Below are 20,698 nucleotides of genomic sequence, written 5' to 3'. Positions count from 1 at the left end.
TTTTAAACAAGTTATTGCTGAATGCTGGTGCCTGTTTATACAGGTTTGACTGTTCATATCTGTCTATGTGATAATTTGTAGCACTTGAGCTAAAGCTCGTCGACTGTGAAATACATGAAGTTGTAGTGTAGATGACAGGTGTACAATGCATGTAAGGGCAGGATTGATTACAATGATGATTGCTCTAGTTATGAATGTTTAGACAGATAGTTTCAACATTGAGTTTGCTAACTTGATTTTCAACTCAATAAAACAGAAACTGAAAAAGGCCTTTTAACTGGTAGTACTCATGTATGTAGTTCAGTTATCAGATATAGGAGAGTTTAGTGCTCACTCATTTATGTGCTCTACGAAAACCTGACGGTAAACCTGCATATTATTTAGAATGGCACATTATTAATGTGTAATGATGACACATGAATTTTTGTGTAATATTTTAAAGATAAATTGAATTGCTCAATGTCTTTGCCAGAAGTAGGAATGTAAAGTCTAAAGATTATCATATTTTATTAACCTAAAATACAATTATTATCGTCTCTTGCATCCATATATCATGGGATAGATTCTCCTGTTCCATAGTTTATTGATGATTCATACTGTCATCAGTTCCAAGAATGTCTTCAAATCTGGTAGGTCTTCAGTAATTCCTTCCACTCGGCTTTCAAGGGAATTTGTTGTATTGGATATTAAAATGTTTCTTAACAGGCAGAACAAAATGTGTTTGACTTAATGAACACTTCTCGTCATTGGCATCAGAGGAGTGTTGCAAGGCAACTTGCGCCTGTGTTAATCATTACTTTTATAAATGGTCACTAGTCTATTACTGGAACTTCCCTACCATTTCTGAACACTACACAAAAATATAGTCCAAATGCAATTCCTTTTATATCATTCAATTCCTCATTTATTAATGTTTCTTGCAATTAATCTGCTCAATAATATTCAGTTATTTATGCAAAATAAAATTAAGATCTAGTCTTCATATCAACTCAGGGTTTGAGGGACTCCTTTTTGGCCTTGAAAGATATTTAGTAATAAATTTACTTTTGGGGATTTATTTCTTGCAGTAATGTGTCTGGAAGGATAAAATATGTTTAATGTTTTCATTTTAACACACTTATAAGTAAACTTATCCATCCTATCATTAATATTTTACCGTTTACAAACAGGAAGTGAAAAGCAGTGATTTTAACTAAGTAAAATTGGCAGGAAAATTCAAATTGATAAACGTGTCTAGATTTTGAAAATCTTGTGTTAGAGAAATTATTTTCTTAAGCTGATATTGGTTTTATTTAAGTATAATTGTTATTTAGGATAAATACTTTGTTAATATAGCTTTTGTATGTAAATGGACATTAACCTTTGGATAGATTTAAAATTTGGGGAAAAAGGTGAAATGGAACAAAAATTTGTAAATGTTTGTGAACTTGGATCAGTTGTATAGATTGATTTTCAGTTTATACATATTAAAAAAGGACAGTTCTTAATAGTATTTTAAATGAAATGTATGATCCAACATCATATAATCTTTGAAATTTTGTTCATGCTACAATTTTCACAAGAATAAAAAAAACACCAGTGTTATCAGCACTTTGATTATGATTCATGATTCAAGTTAAAAAGGCTCTTCATAGCATTGACAATATATAAAATGGCACAACATGTTTACATTAACAGCAAACCTAACTAGGCATGGTCTAAAACTTCTTAAAAAAAAATGTTACATACCTTTTCCATGTGAATCATTGATTGTTGGAACAATTGATCAGAAAACACTATTACTTCTAGTTTAATAAATTTGTTCAAAAGTAGATTAAATTAGGAAAACTGGAGTTTGAACTACAACTGGGATTGCTCCATTGCTTATATCCGTAATCTTGTTTTGGAACTCGGCACAGGATTGAGATAATTGGAGTGCTCCGAAACTAAACGGAATATACCTGAGAAACATTTGTTTTTACCAGGGACTCTGTGATCCTATGGGACTGGTTATCAATAATTTAATTGAAATAACTGTGCCTCCTTTGCAAAGCTGGCAACCAGTGATTAAAATTTTGACTTGGGAAAGGGATTAGGGGTACAGGTCTTTGAAAAAAAAATATAGGGTTTTGGATAAATGTAAATAAGTCAATAGACAATGTTCGTATACTGAGAGAGAAATTAACAGTATCTTGCCATTTTTTTCTTGTGATTTGTACATTAACCCAGAAGCCTACAAATACATTTTTAGATCTTTTAATTTGGCTTTAGTTTTACGCATGCAGGTATATATTTTTCTTTTCAAAAAAATTATCAGTCTGGAATGCAGTTTAGAGAACAGATGCACAGTATTGGGTGTCACTGTTAGCTCCACCTGAAACAAAGGTTTCCACCAATATGGGGTTTTACTTTGTGCAGTATTTCCATGTATTGAACACTAAGCTATTTTATAACCTTTTATTCCATGTAATTTAAGTTGAGAAAATCTGATGACTGTAAACTTTATTGAAGGTTTCTATTTTCATTTTGATCAGAGTATTATGAAAATTGAAACTTAGTCTTTTTTCATAAGATATGTGTAGACTTTTTTTACAGACAAAACAATTGCAGAAAACAGTGAATTACTGAATCAAGCTGTCTTTTAAGAGGCTGGTACTGCTCACTCTTTTGGAGCACCTGAGTTCTCCCCTGCTCTTTAGTGAGACTTGTGCTGTTTGCTTTTTATGTATTTGCTGTTTTATTCATGCTATGCTGCCCTTTTGATGATGCCTGTTTTATCTTGTCCACCAATTTCTCCTAGTTTTCACTATTAGTGTTACATATACTACATTTGAACGTACATCTTGTTCCTACATTTGTATCTAGATTTAAAGGAACTAATTTCATATGATGACATTTATAAGAGTAATTTGGTTAACATTTAGTTTGAGCACTTTATATATCTTTAATGGGCACTTTATGTATCTTTAATCAGTAAGATACAGTAGGAGTTGCTTTTAATGTAACCAGATACTGTACATTTTAAGCCTATAGTTAAGATTTATACATTTTTGTATTTGCTTGATAATGACATTATATGTTTGCTTTTAGAAATGGATCAGGCCAAGTCTCATATACCTGTACCTCACTACATCCATGCTACACAGTCAAGTCATGCAAAAAGATCAACACAACCTAGCATCCCAGCTCAAGTACCCCCTGCAAAACATAGGACCATGAAAAATATGCTGTATGTGCATTATTACATTTATGGTCTCACTTCAATCTCTATCATTAATTTGCATGTAATTTCTCAGTTTAATTGAGAATTCCAAAATCAAAGGACCTATCATAGATGTTGTAGTGTTGTGTTGTTTGTTATGATGATCTCAAGGTCTGTATACTTTTTAGCTCACCTAGCCGAAGGCCATGTGAGCTATTGCCATCACTTGGTGTCCGTCGTCGTCCATCATCAATATTAGGAATTTTTCAAAACTCTTCTCCCCTGACACTACTTGACCAATTGGAAACAAACTTGGTATGAATGTTCCTTGGGGTATCCTGCATTGAACTGAAGTTGGGATTTTTGATCCATCGAAAAACATTGTTGCCTTTACTACAAATAGAACATAGGGGTCAGACAGTAGCTTTTTGCTCACCTGGCCAAAGGCCATTCGAGCTATTGTCATCACCTTGGCGTCTGTCATCGTCGTTGTGTCGTTAACAATTCTTTCAAAACTCTGCTCCTGACACTACTGGACCAATTGGAACCAAACTTGGTTATCCTGCATAGAACTGTCGTGGGAATTTTTGATCTGTCAAAAAACATGGTCGTTGTTACTAAAAATAGAACTTAGGGGTCAGACAGTAGTTTTTCGCATATATCTCCAAAACCGTTAGGTTTAGCCTAATTCTGACGGTTGTTGATATGATCGTTATTATAAGGTCTACAAAAGTCATTATGGGATCAAAGTTGTTAGGTGACTACTTGTAAGAGTGGTTGCCCTTGAAAGCTGAAAAATGATAGTTTTTATGAACAATTTTCAGCCAATATCTTGAAAGCTTCTTGAGTAAAAACTGTTGAACAACTCATTGTTAAATTCATTGCCCTTGAAAGACAAAATTTAACTATGTGAGCGATTCAGGCTCCTGGTAGCTTCTTGTTTGAATATATTTCCAAAACTGTTAGGTTTAGCCAAAATCTGACATGAATAAAAGTGTTCAGCATAATGAGATCTATTTGTGGTCCAATTTTTGTTTTAATCTGTTTATTAAGCCGTGTTTGAGTTATTGCCCTTTTTCGATGTTTTTTTTGCTATTTGTGTCCCATGTGTCATGAGGGGACATGGAAATGCAGGGTGTCCGTCCGTCCACCCACGTTTTTCGATTTTTTTTGTAACGATTTTACCAAGTAAGTTTGTTTTTGGTATGTGGCCTTATTATACAGAGTTACAGATTAAGTTCGACTTTGGTTACAGTTGAATGATTTTTTACTTAAGATACGGCCCTTGGACTTAGAAAATTTCAGTGAATTTACAGTTTTCCGCACTTTTTTGTAATGCTTTTACCAATTGATTTTATATTTTGTATGTGGTCTTACTATTAGAACTTACAGATTAAGTTCGACTTTGGTTACGGTTGATTGATTTTTATGGAAGTTACAGCCCTTGGACTTAAAAAAATTCAGTGAATTTAAAGTTGTCCATATTTTTTCTTTCACGGGGGACATTTGAACGCTGTTCTTTTATTAATGTTATTTCTTTCCAAAACTTCTCCTCTGACACTACCGACCAATTGGAAACAAACTTGGTTTGAATGTTTCTTGGGGTATCCTGCATTAAATTGATGTGGAGATTTTTGATCCTTCAAAAAACATAGCTGCTGTTACTAAAAATAGAACATAGGGGTCAGATAGTAGTTTTTATATCTCCAAAATCGTTAGGTTAAGCCAAATTCTTTCAATTGCTGAAATGATCCTTATTAGAAGGCCTACATAAGTTGGAAGGGATCAAAATTGTCAGATGACTCCTTGTGAGAGTTATTGCCCTTGAAAGGTGAAAAATGATGGGTTTTTTTTACAGTTTTCAGCCAATATCCTGAAAACTATGCTAGATAGAAAGAAACCTTCAGTTGCTGAAATGATCCTTATGATAAGTCCTACTGAAGTCTTCTTGAGTCAAAATTGTTGGTCAACTCCTTAATGAATTCATTGCCCTTCAAAAGCAAAATTTAACAAGGTGAGAGATTCTGGCTCCTTGGAGCCTCTTGTTGATGCCTTAGGTAGTCAGTTGAACTTACATCATTCATCAATACATGCTCTTTTTTTAGCAATTTGTTGACAAACATGGTAACAAAGCATGATACGTTTACTTCCTAAGTTAATAGGATATGGATTGCCAGGTGAGAGCCTCTTGTATGTTCATGAATTAAAGTGGTTGTTCAGTTTATTTCTAGATAAGGCCCAGCATACTATGGGCTCATGCTACATCACCTCATCAGTTATTACCAAAAGCCTTAGCAACCCTTCATGGTAATGATTTGAAGTTTGAAATCAAATTTCGTTGGGAACATTTTGTTTTGAATTTTCAGGATAGAAATCATTATATTTCCTATCTATGGTTTAATTTTGACAAGTTCATTTGTTTAATCTAGAGTGAAGTTTTTGTTAAGTGATTCAGTGATTGGGATTATAGTTTTGGAATTGGCTATTTTCAATGACAATCAATAAATTGGCAATTCTTCAATATCCTTTGTAAAAAACATCTGAGATTAAAAGGATATTTTCAGCTTGGATGTGATAAATGGCCCCTTTAATCTATTACACTGGTAATTGTTCTTAGAAATTCATATTAATAATCAGTTTTCTACACATTTTAGCTGACCTGAATGAGCTATTGCCTTCACTTGGTATCTGTCATTGTCATCATCATTAACAATTTTCAAACATCTTTTTTTGAAACTACGTCATGGATTTAGATGAATCTTATCATGATTGTTCCTCAGGATATCCTGCACAAAATTTGTGCTTCGATTTTTGATCTGATGAAAAACATGGCCACTGTTGCTAAAAATAGAACATAGAGGTCAGACAGCATTTTTTCACATATATCTCCAAAACTTTTGGGTTTAACCTAATTCTGACAGGTTTAAAGTATTCAGCATGTTGAGATCTATCAGTGGTTAATTTTTTTGTATAAAGCTCTTAAGGTCTCACTAACCACTTCTACCGTTTCCATTACTTTACATGTTAAAAAAGTAATTTTCAAAGTTTGATTGTGAATTCCCAGGATAAATGACATCTTAAAGTTGCATACCATTGCAAAGCTTGGAAAATAAGGCTTCCAAAATCATCATGCTAATGGTACAATGATTGTAGAAATTTTTGACAAAATTTACTTGAATAAATAATACTGAAAATCCACATTTTTACCTGTTCTGCTAACTGACAGCATGGAGGCAAATTACTCACACATGTAAACAATATTCATACACTTTTGTAGTTAATTACATGTATGATTGTAAGGTACACATTCTCAGCTTTATTTTGACTACTTTTAATCATAATACACACAAATAATGCACTTACAATGCATATGTCTAGGTTCAGTGTGTTTTCGGTACTACATGGTGGGGCAGGGGGGGGGGGTGGCCATTTGACCCAGAAGTGGTTAGTGAGACCTAAACCATATTGGAGTTATTGCCCTTTTTGGACATATTTTGCTGTTTTGGTTTTATAACTTTCGAAAATCTTCTTCTCAGAAACTACTGTACAGAATTCAATGAAAGTTAGTATAGTTGCTTTTTAGGGTATCCTGCACAAAATGGTCGTTTGAATTTTTGATCCATGAAAAAAAGATGGCCACTTTTACAAGAAATTGAATGTAGTTTATCAAACCAGGTGAGCAATTCAGGCTCTCTAGAGCCTCTAGTTTGTCGTTCTTAAAGATGTTGATTTGATATTAGGTTTATAATTTAACTTTTGCAACTTATAAAGCAAGTTCAAATTTTGTTCCTGTCTGATGACTGATGTCTTTGGACAGTAACTTTAGCTTTTGTCATTGACATTCAATGACTTTTTGGAGTCATTGGACTGATAATTACATTTCATTGTGACTCTAACCTTAGATTTAACCTTGAATCAGTGACTAGGAATCCTTTTGTGTTATTCACAAGAGATGTTTTTCACACTTTTTGATATTGCACTTAAATGACCATTGTCCATGTTCTTCATACTAATTTAAACCAGCACAGATCACTGAGAATATATAACACAGTGTTTCTAGTAAACTCTAATAAAATTCCATTTAAAAAAAAGCATGGTGCTTTAAAATGGTAATTCTACAGTATGGCATTGAAATATCGTGTCTGATTCAACTGTTATGTATAATGCTTTTTAAGCTTCTTATAATTTTACTGCTGTTGATTTGGTGGATGCCAAAGGCTTAAATATTACTTCTTATTTTATTTTTTCAAGGGTCAGTAGTCATAAAAAGATGCAAGGATTTGATTGTAATGTGAAAGATGAAAGACAGAATGAAATTAAAAGACTGACTTCACTGGTACAGGATCAACAGGTATATGCACTGTAAAAGTTTTATTACAGTTGCAAACCATTAATCTTTTAGTGTTATTGTGATGTCATCTTTGTGGAAGAAATTGGGTTTCTGGATTGTAACTTGAGTTCTAGTGAATACATTTATTTGAAATTTTAACAAAGGGCTTCGTACCACTAAAGCAGGCTTGGATTGATGTTAAGGCTTTATAGTTCTTAGGAGTGATGAACCAAAAACAATTCCTAATTATGTTGGTTGTCTGCAACATGAGTGGCTCAAAATCGTTCTGTTGACAATTATATAAATCAGAGGTGATTGTTTAACCTTTTAACACTGATGCAGAATGAATGTTGATGTGAAACCATATATAAAGTTCAAAGCTGTGTTTGAAATGTAGGAAGCCTTTTTCATAAAAAAAAAAAGGTTTTGCATATCCCTGCAGGCTGAGATGTAACCCATAGCACCATGGCAGTGCATCATCATATTTGTTATTTAGTGTTTCAACTGGTATATGAAATTGGTTCTGACAGAATGTATCATGCAAGTCACTTTAATTTTTCATGAAATGGCATTTCAACTGAGGATAGCCAGTTTTCGATTGAGTGACTCTTACTACATGTACATGTGTTAGCATGGAGTTCAATATAAATTGCTCCATCTCTAATAGGCAAAGTCTAAATAAAAGGTAATAACAAATCACAAAATTACCAAACCAATAAACTCTAGGGAATAACCAAAAAGGAAGGCCCATATATCTAGAAAAAACTGGAAATTTGGAAACAACACCAATGGTCTTGACTTGTTACAGACATTTCTGATGGAAATTGTAGGTGTTTTTATGTTTGGTATATTGCAATACAAACAGGCAGCACAAAAATCACATTATTTCTGTGACATATCTAATATGTAATAAAAATTGGCCGAAGGGGGAATTAAAAGCAATATGTTTTGGGTTATTTTTATTCTGGGTCATTCTCTTATCCAGCCATGGAAGTGGTTGGAGATATTTGGTTTGTTGATCAAGATCAGTTAGAAATTCAGTCCAAATAGGTTAAATTTTTATACAGCTGCAAAACAAATTTACAGAAGTTTTATGGCATCATGCTGTTGTTGTTGGCAAATTTTAACACTGTTCCTAGGGACATGGAGGAGGGCCCCATAATTTTTGGAGGATTTTTGGGTTTTGATCCTTGAGGATCAAAATACTTATGTCTCCGGTTCATGCTTGGAACTTCCCTACTGTTTCTGAACACGACACAAAAATATAGACCAAATGTAATTCCTTTAATATCATTCAATACCTCTTTTATAACAAGTAAATATGTTTCTTGCTATTTATCAGCTCAATAATATTCTATTATTTATGCAAATAAAATTAAGATTTACGTCTTCATATCAACTCAGGATTTGAGGGACTCCTTTTTGGCCTTAATGTATATTTAGTAATAAATTTACATTTAGGGAATTTATATCTTGCAGTAATGTGTCTGGAAGGATAAAATGTGTTAAATGTTTTTATGTTTTCATTTTAACACAATCAAAAACTGCCAGTGCTGTCAGCACTTTGATTCCCCAACCCCTTTGAAAATAAGGGGCTAGAAGTAGGGAAAGTGGTGTAATTGGAATTGATAAAAGTATTTTATTTTTAATCCGATTTTGATGATTCAGATGTCAATGTGATACTTCTAAATTGATGTGTTTAGTACATACTGTGAAAGTGCTTTAATTCATGGATATCATTTTATGTGCATTAGGGAAGAAACAAGTTTGTGGCATTTTGAGGTTTTCAGTATACAGATCTATGGAAATCTCCTTTTCACTGGGAACCACAAAAATTTATACCCCATGAACTGTTTTTTGTGTAATAAAAGGCCAAAGTGGGCCATGCCCAAAAAATCAACTTTATGGCTCACCTGCCAAAGGCCATGGGAACTTTTGCCTTCACTTGGCTTCTGTCATCGTCGTTAACAATTTTTCAAAACTCTTCTCCTCTGAAACTACTTTACCAATTGGAACTAACCTTGGTATGAATGTTCCTAGGGGTGTCCTGCATAGAACTGCTCTAGGGAATTTTGATCCTTCGAAAAACATGGCAGCCGTTTCTAAAAGTAGACAGTAGTATTTCCAAAACTGTTAGGTTTAGCTAAATTCTAATGTTTTTAATCTATTAAGCTGTATTGGAGTTGCTGCCCTTTTTCAAGTTTTTTACTATTTTTTTTGGTCATTTCTTTCAAAAATCTTCTCTGACACTACTTGAAACCAAATTTGAACCAAACTTGGTATTAACGTTCCTAGGGGTATCCTGCATAGAAATTTATGATCTGTCAAAAAAAAACATGGCCACTGTTCCTGAAAATAGAAGATAGGGGTCAGACAGAAGTTTTTTTCATACACAAAATAGTTAGATTTAGCCAAATTCTGATATGGGTAAAAGTGTTCTACAGTCCTACCACAACACTTGTTACTCCCGTAGTGGTATTAATTCAATGTGGATCCTGAAAAATTCAAAAGATCTTTTGGAGAAAATCAGTTCAAGACTATTATCTGAATATAATAGCATTAAAACCTATGATTTTTCAACACTGTATACTTCTATTCCCCATACTCAGTTAAAATCACGACTTAAAAACATTATACATCGTTGTTTTTCCAAAAAAGATGGTACTCCTAGATACAAATATATAGTTCTTGGTAGAGATTCCTCATACTTTGTAAGAAATAATTCCAAATCATTTTCCAAATATACAGAGGAAGATGTATACAAAATGCTGGAATTTTTAATCGACAACATATTTGTCCAGTGTGGTGGACATGTTTTTCAACAAACGGTCGGCGTTCCAATGGGAACAAATTGTGCTCCTTTACTAACTGACCTATTCCTTCACTCTTATGAGGCTGACTTTATAGCTGATCTGATCAGAAAGAAAGAATATTGTTTGGCTAGATCCTTCAATCTCAGTTTCTGCTATATAGATGTCATGTTATCTTTAAACAATCCTAATTTCGGGGATTTGATACATCGCATCTACCCAAAAGAACTTGAGATAAAGGATACTACAGACACTGTGAAGTCAACCTCATATCTTGACCTACACTTAGAAATCGATGGTAAAGGAAAACTATTGACCAAACTTTACGACAAACGTGATGACTTTTCATTCAGAATTGTCAACTTTCCTTTCATCTGTGGCAACATCCCTTCGGCTCCTGCGTATGGAGTGTTCATATCACAACTCATACGTTATGCCAGAGCTTGCCAAAACTACGCAGACTTTTTGTATCGCGCTAGAACTCTAACAGATAGGCTTCTGGAACAGAGTTATGTTGCTACAAGATTGAAGTCATCACTACAGAAGTTTTATGGTCATCATCATGAACTCGTGGATCGTTATGGTGTATCCATCAGCACCATGAAAACTGATTTATTCAAAGGGTCATAGTTTTCCTTTCCTCGTTTGTCTACCCTGGACTTGACTTTTTATGAGCAACTCTGTGGGTGTTTCTAGAAAAGCAGAGGACGCTTACCATACCGGTGCACCTGGTCCATGCTCCCAGTTTTTAGTGGAGTCCAAGTGCTCATTTACTTTTGATACTTTGTATGTATGATTTTAGTTACTTTATGTTCTTTGTTGTGTATGTCTGTTTTCCATGTCTGGTCTTTGTCCCTTGATTACATTCTTTTGATTACCGCTATAACCTTGGTTCCCTTGATTACTCTTTCAGAATGATTAGATCTATCTGAGGTCAAATTTTTGTTTTAATCTGTTAAGCCATGTTGTAGTAATTGCTCTTTTTCAAGTTTTTTGCTATTTTTAATGTTATTTCCATCGAAAATCTTCTCTGACACTACCAGAACAATTAGAATCAAACTTGGTATGGATGTTCCTTGGGGTATCTTGCATAGAACTGATGTGGGGATTTATAATCTGTGGAAAAACATGGCTGCCATTACTAAAAATGGAACATAGGGGTCAGACAGTAATTTTTCGTATATTATATCTCCAAACCTGTTAGGTTTAGCCGAAGTCTTTCCATTGCTGTAATGATCCTTATTATTAGGCCTAAAAAAGATGACCATGTAAGAGTTATTGCCTTTGAATGGTGTAAAATGATCAGGTGTGCAATTCAGGTTCCTGGGAACCTCTTGTTAAATTTTGGTTCCAATTTGAATTTTGTTTTTAATTTAGATTCCTTATAGAAATTCTTATTTGCACTCTTCAATCAGATTTCAGATTCTTTAACGGTTTTGTAGATATAAGGTCCATGCTGAACCATGCCTCAAAAAAATCCACTTTTTAACTCACTTTACCATTGCCCAGGTGAGCTATTGTCATCACTTGGCATCCTTCGTCGTTGTCGGTAACAATTCTTCAGACATGTTCTCCTCTGAAACTACTGAATGGATTTGGATGAAACATTAAATGATTGTTCCTTAGAGTATTCTGCACAAAATGTATGTTTGGATTTTTGATCTGTTAAAAAATATGGCCGCTGTTACTAAAAACAGAACATAGGGGTCAGACAGCATTTTTTGCATATACATGTATCTTCAAAACCATTAGTTTTAACCAAATTCTGATGGAGGTAAAATGTTCACCATGATAAGATCTATCTGTAATGTAATTTTGGTGAAAATCTGTGAACCATGTTGGAGTCACTGCCATTTTTGGATGTTTTTTGCTGTTTTTAATGTAATTACTTAAAAAAAAATCTCCTCAGAAATTTCATTTTAGAATTCAATCGATGTTTGTATGATTGTTTCTTAGGGTATCCTGCACAAAATGACTGTTTGGATTTTTGCTCCTTAAGAAACATGGCTGCTGTTACTAAAAATAGAACATATGGGGTCAAAATACAGTTTTTTGCAAATAACTCAAAAACTGTTGAATGAAGCAAAATTCTGATGGAGAGTAATATTGTTCACCATCAAATTTAATGTGTACAACTCTCTGAAACCAATTGCAACAAAATTTAATAAAAGTTTGCATAATTTTTTTATTTAGAGTTTCCTCCACAAACAGATCATTTAAAATTTTTCATCAGTCAAAAAAACATGGTTGTCATTACTACAAATAAAACATAGGGGTCAAAATGCTTTTTTTTTTTGCTATTTTTTTTACGCCCGTCCATATAGGCGGGACGTATTATGGTATACCGTTGTCCGTCCACACGTCGTGCGATAACTCAGATTCGCTTTTATGGATGAAAGCTCTCTGAAATGTTTTTGAAAAATTCCAATTTCTTGTTTTCGGGTTACTTTATTTATTTGTAATGAAATTGGTTTATGATCAGCTGTCAATTACACTGTTGTCAGTTGTGTTAGATAAATTATATGATGGCTATTATCAGCAAAATACATCAGTAGAACCCCTTTAATCAGTTAATTAAATAGTTATGCTGACCATGGCAAGAGCTTTGAATATAGTTCATTCTTGATTGTCTTGTCCACTGATACATAATAAAGTATATAGTTGATTCAATGCTATTGTTTAAGTAGTTACATATGTATTTGTCTATTTCAATTGGTATTCAGCTGTATTTTGTTTCAATAAATGTTCTATTGAGTAACTCACTGTGCATACTCAGTGAGCAGTTTCTATTCAGGGTTTAGATAAAACCTATTGAAGTGATTTTGATTTAGTTAGATTAATTTTGAATATATAGAATAGAAAAAATCATTGTGTTTTATATGAAAAAAGTTGCTGTTTTGACATCAAGTAAATGAAGATCCCTGAAAGAACCCATTGAGAAATATAGAAATGGGAAACATTATGTTTTAATGTAAACATTTGGTACATGTGACATATTCATAACAAGGGTGATTGGAGTTGTTGCACAACAGCTCAAAAAAGCTTGCACCAATTGAAATGAAAACTTTGGGTACGTGTATATAGCCATAGTGGGAAGCTAGTTCCCTTAAAATTTTAGAAAAATTCAAATTTTTCATTTGAAAATGATTTCAACTATTTGTGATACATCATAATTTTTTGTGATGATACATTGTATTTGATCCAAATCAGCATGGTGAAACCAATCCTGTTTCTCAGGTATAAGAAATTTTAAAAATATTTATGCATATGTTTATGGAGAATTTGATAGGAAATCTACTTAGCAGCTTAGCAGCTCAGTGAAAACTTGTTTATTCATAGTGTTGCCCTAGTGTCAATAGACAAGTCTCTCATGTGCAGGTGCATCATCTAGATCTTCCAGACACAAAGATCTCTCTAGGTTAGTCCCACTTTGGTAGGAAGGCATATTTTTTGTCCTGTCTGTCTGTCTGTCATACATTTGTAAACACAACTCCTCCAAAACTACTGCACTGAATTTCAGGAAACTTTGTAGTTAGTGAGGACATGCTATGCAGTTGTGCATATTACCAGTTCTAGGAATTTTCGATTGGCTGAATTTTGTGGGGGTGGTGGGGGTGATGTCAGATGTCTCTTTAACTTTAAAAGTTTCATTAAATATACAACTGAAGTAGATTGTAAGAACCTACAGAACCAAATTTCATTTTTTGATCCTCAGATTTTTTTATTGTGGGAGTAATGTCCCTTTTAACTAAAGAACTTTCCAAAATATACAACTGAGGCAGCTAGTCTAGTCATTGCAACTCCTCTGAAACTACTCAACTGAAACTCATGAAGCTCGATAGATAGCATGGACACCATATGTTGTTGTACATATTACCTGGAAAATATAATCACTTAATTTTTATGGGAGTAATGCCTCCTTATAGTAGGAAAATTTCCAAAATTTACAATTAAGGCAGCTTGTCATTGCTACTCTTCTGAAACTATTCAACTGAATCTCATGAAACTTGGTAGGTAGCACAATATGGGATAATACCTGTAGCCTTGCTATAGCACTTTGTGTTTCACAGTTAAAACAGGATTTTTTTGTATCTTACTGACACTCAATTTTGCTAGTACTTCAGTATATATTTGCTTTATCTTTTCTACATTTTTTGGTATATATATGTACATATTTTTAAGGCAAAACAAACTAATTTTTAGTATGTTGTTTCAGTGTGCTTGGTTGTTAAATGTATGCTATTTTCTTCTTACTCGCACATCAGTATTTATGTTCTCAGGTTATCCATGTTTTCTGAACACCTTTCTTTGGAGTTTGAAAATGATTTTCTTTTGTAGAGATGGAATAAATAATGATTGAATTGATTGAATAATACTAATAAAAACATCACTTTTTAGGAGAGAATTTCAAAATATGAGGATTCCTTTGAGAAAGAAAACTTTATGAAAGGTTAGTATTAATTATTGGCTTCACAAGTAATTCAACAGTGAAGACACTTTCAACTTTCAATATTGTAAAGTCTACAAAAGTCTTTTTTTTAATCATAGTTGTAACAAGTTGGATTTTTTTTTAGTTTCAAAGTTATGGGACTTTTCAACACAAAATATGATATGGATTTTGCTTTTTATTGAAATATTCTTCAGAAACAAGTACATGTAATTAAAAAAATATAATGAAAAGCATCATTTAGCAGGAAATGAATAGTGAAAAATGATGACTCATAATTTTCAGATGAAATAAGGAATCTTGAAAGCAAGTTACAGAGAGCAGAAGAAAAATTGTAAGTTGTCTTTATCTCATAAGAAATTATGACTTCATGTTTTCTCCCTTCTGAAAGGATAGGCCCCAACATTTACACAAAATCTTTTCTCCTAAAACCATAGAAAAAATGCAGCTCTTTATGTCTGTATCATTTGAATATATAATTTTTATAAATTTTGAATAGAATGTAAAATATTTTAAAAACACCTAAGATATTTCAATGTAAATCATGTGATGATGTGACAACATGTGACGATGGGGTGTTACATGTTTTTTTTGCCATTCTGTTATGGATTTCAAAATTATTTAGCCTGTATATAATCATGTGAAAAAATACATGTAAATTGAAGCTTAGGAGACAGATTTATACTTAATGTACCATATCACCATGAGGGCCAATGATATGGCATATGATACCGATTTTGATATGTCATGTTCATTATATCATATATTTCAACTGTCCTTCAAATGTGTTCTGAGTGTAGTGTGATACATTGTATGTTGTGTAGGCCTGGAGATGTGATATAGGTTTAAACAATCATTTATAATGCATATAAAAATTATGTATATATAAGTTCTGAATATATGGTAATATCATCTGTCTCCAGTTAATATTACATGCTTCATTATAGCATCAAATCACCTTTTTTTAAGTTAATTTTTCTTTCTGGCTTTGATTTTAAAATGACTTGCACAACTGTGTCAGACAAAACATTGAAGTGTATGATGAACATATATCATTTTTCACATTCCATCCATTGCCTCCCCATGGTCATTATCATCTTTCAAACATGGCAGCTCTCTTCTTTTATTATGGCCAAGGGCTAATAATAGTTGAGTAGTTAAATGAAACGGTTTTTATATGCCTATATTTATTACTATGGTGTACTTTAAACAGTCTGCCCATCTGTTGTTCACACTTCCAGCTGTATCTTGAGAATCTATCAGCAATTTTCGTGAAACTTCAGCTTTTAAAAAAAAATAATGATAAAATGGGAAAAACGGAGTGAATCTCCAACATTAACTCAAAACGGCTTTGATCGTGTTTAACAGTTTTTTTGTGCCGTGTTAATAGATAATCAAGGAAGAATGTTCCTTGTTGCTTTTTATTGTTTTCAGATTTTTTATTTTAGAGTCATGGGACATGAAATCCCAACAAAATTGGGTGGACATATCATTTGTTATAGCACAGAAGAACGCTTGTTTGCTCTCATTTGATTTTTTTCATTCAACTGATGAATCAAATTAATGAAAGATTGAGGCTCTGCCCTTTAATTCAAATGTGTGTTATAGGTTTCTGTCTGTTTATGATTTAGTGCAAATAGTTAATTGAACAAGCCTACATTATTGTCATTGTTGATTAATGATTTATAATTTGTAGGGAAATGTATGAGAAACACTTGATGCTCAGTAGTATAGATCCAGGTTTGTATACAGTCAAACATATTACTTAGTTCTTTTAGAAAATGTGCAATGTAGACTGATCAAAACAAATCTAGAATTTGGTATGTACAATGATATAAATATTCTAATAAAAAAATCATTGAAATATGATTTTATATTTTTATAGGTGAAAACAAGTATTCAATTATTGGATTCCAATATATTACTTCAAATAGTAACAAAATGTGGCTGGCAATTAAAATAACATTTTGAGAATACTGAATTTTTTTCAGCTTTTATCAGAAGAGAGTTCTTAAATTATTTTAAAATTGATCACAAGCTTTTAAAAAGGGATACATATCTTTAAATTAATGTTGGATTAAAAGATGGGAACTGGAACAATTTTCAAACTATGAGACAGTTGGCAGATGTCAGGAACATCCTGGTATTTACCCTAAATCTACAAACTATGAGACAGTTGACTGATGTCAGGAACATCCTGGTATTTACCCAGAGTTCAGTTATGACATGATCTTGGACAGTGCTATACATTGTCTGTTGATACATGGTTTTTGTTCCATGATTTTAATATAAGTTGCTAGATCATGATGAATTTTTACAAAAAGGTCGCAAACCACAAAAGAAAGGGCAGTATTGATTTTGGGGATTATGGCCCAACCATTTTGGAAGAAGGGGTCAAAATAAGAATTTCATAATAATTAACCTTTTAATTCAAGTATGAGCATACAGATCTGTAAGATATTGTGTCAAAATGTTATAAACCACATTGTATACTGTCTGACTGGGATTAATATTGGTTGTTAAGGCCTGAACCATGTTGGAAATAGGGGCAACATGTGTTTTTAGCTAACCTAGCCTGTGGCTAAGTGAGCAATTGCCATCACTTGGCACCAGTCATCATCATTGGTCATCGTCATTAACAATTTTTCAAAAGTCTTTGCTGTGATCAGTGTCAAACTTGGCATGGGTGTTACTTAGGGTATCGTGCATAGAACTGGTATGGGGATTTTTTTATCTGTCAGAAAACATGGCCGATGTTACTAAAATTGAACATAGAAGTCAGACAGAAGTTTTTTTGCATATATCTCCAAAACTATTAGGTTTGGCAAAATTCTGATTAACATCAAAAGTATCTGTGGTCAAATTTTCATCTAAATTTGATCAGCCATGTTGCAGTTATTGCCCTCTTTCAATGTTTTTTTGGCATTTTTTAACATTAGTACTTTAAAAATCTTCTCCTCTGAAACTACTTTACTAATTTGAACCAAACTTAGAATGTTCCTTAGGAACTGATGTGGGGATATTTGATCCATCGAAAAACATAGAAATGGGTCAGACAGAAGTTTTTCACATATATCTCCTACACCGTTTAACTAAATTCTGACCAGGTGAAAGTGTTGAACAAGATAAGATTTATCTCTGGTCAAATTTTTGTTTTAATCTATATAGCCATTTTTTGAGGTACTGCCTTTTTTCAACATTTTTCCCTAATTTTAATACTACAAATCTTGGCATGAACTTCTTAGGGTGTACTGTCTAGAAATGATGTTGGGATATTTGATCCGTCTAAAAACATAACTGCCATTACTAAAAATTGAATATAATGGTCAGACAGATGTTTTTCGCATTTTGCCCAAAACTGTTAGGGTTGGCCAAATTCTGTCAAGGGTAAAAGCATTTAGCATGATGAGATCTATCTGTTGTCAAATTTTGCGTTAATATGACTGTTTCTTTATTATGAGCGTTAGGAATTTTTATCGAAGAAAAAACATGGCCGCTTTTACAAAAATAGAATTTAGAAATAATTCGTGGAGGGGGTAGATTTGTACTCCTTTTAACATGGGTATGGCATCTATATTCGATTATTTAACACCGATCGACAGCGAGGTGTTAAATGAGAATATAAATGCCAAACCCACGTTGATATATGAGTACAAATCTGTCCCCTGGAAGGAGACAAACATTTCCTTAGGCATAGCCAAAATAACAGCTGTTCTGTTTAACCTCCCCCATATGGAAGTTGGATTAAATTTGTATATTTATGTCATTGTATGTGTTAAATGTGTGTTATATAGTTGTTTTCAATTAGGTAACCTCTCAGCCATTAAATCATCGCGTAAAAGTTTTTAAATGAGTGTTTTGTCTTGAAGCCACAGCCAAAGAAAAGAGACAGTGCTCAGGTGCTAGAGGTGGGGTTGTACCGACATATACTGTTTGACGATATGAAGACGTCATATTAGAATGTTGCTTATCTAGCAAGATGAGCAATTCAGGTTCTTTAGTGCCTCCAGTATATTTAGGTTCAATTTTGAAAATTAATTTTCAAATTTTGTGCTATTGTGGATCCAAACCAGATGTTGAGTCCATAATGGAACTATGAGTCCCTTAATTTAAATTTTGCTTTAAGATCGTTTCTCTGAAATTTCATGTACCAATGTTTTGAAACTTTATAGGTATATTGACTTAAATGCTCTTCACAAATGATTTGACTTTTGTGTTGCTTAAATGGCTCAAGGAATGATATAAGTATAGGGGCCTCTTTTTTGTTCCAAATTATACAACTGAATGATTTTATCTCTCCAGGCGAGCAATTCAGGCTCTTTAGAGCCTCTTGTTTAAGATAAGTAATGGGGTTGTTTATATTTTCTAGTGACACTGGAGACAGTAGAACCTTCTAAAGAGACGATAGATGTTCTGGCAGAAATCAGAAATCAGAAAAAGGTATACATTTATCTAGTAAAATTGTGTGTTTATACTTTAAAATGTGTATTCCATTTGTAATCTATCAATCAATACTCCAGAAAAAAAAACATTTACTTTAATGTTATTTAAACAACTTTTGTTGCACACTTAGATGTAGTGTAAAATACTATTAACTTGCAGGGTATTTAGTTTTACAGATATTCCATTATGTAGGAGCTTTTTTCTTGGAATGAGTGTTTGATATGAATGTATTTTGGGTATTTGAAAGCACTATATAAGGTTTTTTTTTTTCATTTTTAACCAGATTTTCCAAAAGATATTAGTTTGTATACATATGGGGGTGGGAGGGCGGCCAAACTTTGTTTTATCAATAACTTGAAAAGTACTTATCCGATTGCTTTCAAATTTTGATATAATGTTTAGGTTGACAAAGTTAAGGTCAAGTTTGATTTTTACAAATATGGGTTTTTTTTTTTTTTTTTCCCTAGTGGCGGCCATTTTTGTTGTGGAAATGGGGACTTTGAACCTTACGGTGTTCAATAACTTGAAGGGCCCTATGGTTATGAAGAATTTTGCAACACCCTTTTTGAAAATTAGGTGCTAAAAGTGGGAAACTAGGTGTTTTAATTGTAATTGATAGGAATAGTTTATGTCTCCCCCACTTTAGTAGGGAGACATATTGTTTTTGGCTTGTCTGTGTGCCTGTTACAAAGTTTGTCAGCGCAACTCCTCTCAAACTACTGAACCCAATTTTACAAAACATGGTACATAACAAGAACATCATATGTAGTTGTGCATATTACAAGGAAGTTTTGGTCTCCCACTTTTTGTAGGAGTTGTGCCTCTTTGAACTTAGAAATTTGCCAAAAAATCCTCCTTGATTACCTGTCAGTGCAACTCCTCTGACACTACTGAACCAAATTTTATGAAACGTGATATGTACAAAGAACATCATATGTAGTTGTGCATATTATCAGGAAATTTGGATTCCCAAATTTTTATAAAGAGTTATGCCCCTTTGAACATAGAAATGTGCCAGAAATCCTCATTAATTACCTTCTCAGTTCAACTCCTTTGAAACTATTGAACCGAATTTAACGAAATGTGGTATGTAGAAGAACATCATATGTAGATGTGCATATTGCCAGGAAATTTTGATTTTGAAACAACTTTAATTAAAATCCGATTTTGATGAATCAGATGTCAGTGTGTACCTTTTGAAGAGATTTTTACAGAATATACTAATCTTTATCCTTTTTGGGGTTATAAGGGTACTCAAATAGGCCGTGCCCTAAACAATGTGGCTTTTTTTCTGATTTTTAAATATATATATAGTAGATTTCTTATGAAAATAACTGCCTGCAACTTTCAATCAGATTTCAGATATCTTTTTTTCTGTTTTCAAGCAATAAGGAGCAAAATTAGCCACATCCCTAAAATTATTGAACTTTTTGTTCAACTTTGAACAAAATTTGATTAGATTTCTGATGAAAACCAATTAAAAAATT

General features: G+C 32.9%; 1 protein-coding gene across 2 annotated transcripts in view; it reads left to right on the top strand.

Annotated features, from left to right (window-relative positions):
- Positions 1-20,698, top strand: part of LOC148623601 (uncharacterized) — a 29,310-nt gene that overhangs the window by 5,561 nt on the left and 3,051 nt on the right. For both annotated transcript variants that reach the window (XM_088565534.1, XM_088565533.1), the window contains exons 2-7: positions 3,070-3,208; positions 7,433-7,532; positions 14,720-14,771; positions 15,054-15,102; positions 16,465-16,508; positions 19,138-19,208. In XM_088565534.1, the coding sequence (XP_088421660.1) occupies positions 3,072-3,208; positions 7,433-7,532; positions 14,720-14,771; positions 15,054-15,102; positions 16,465-16,508; positions 19,138-19,208 (453 nt within the window). In that variant the 5' untranslated portion in view covers positions 3,070-3,071. The remainder of the gene's footprint in view (positions 1-3,069; positions 3,209-7,432; positions 7,533-14,719; positions 14,772-15,053; positions 15,103-16,464; positions 16,509-19,137; positions 19,209-20,698) is intronic.

This window comes from Perna viridis, chromosome 2 (genome assembly GCF_037379345.1).
Source record: "Perna viridis isolate PV_CMFRI_1.1 ecotype Kerala chromosome 2, ASM3737934v1, whole genome shotgun sequence".
Classification (NCBI taxonomy): Eukaryota; Metazoa; Mollusca; class Bivalvia; order Mytilida; family Mytilidae; genus Perna; species Perna viridis.
The sequence above is the reverse complement of the archived record's forward strand: the minus strand, read 5'-3'. Positions and strand labels throughout refer to the sequence as shown.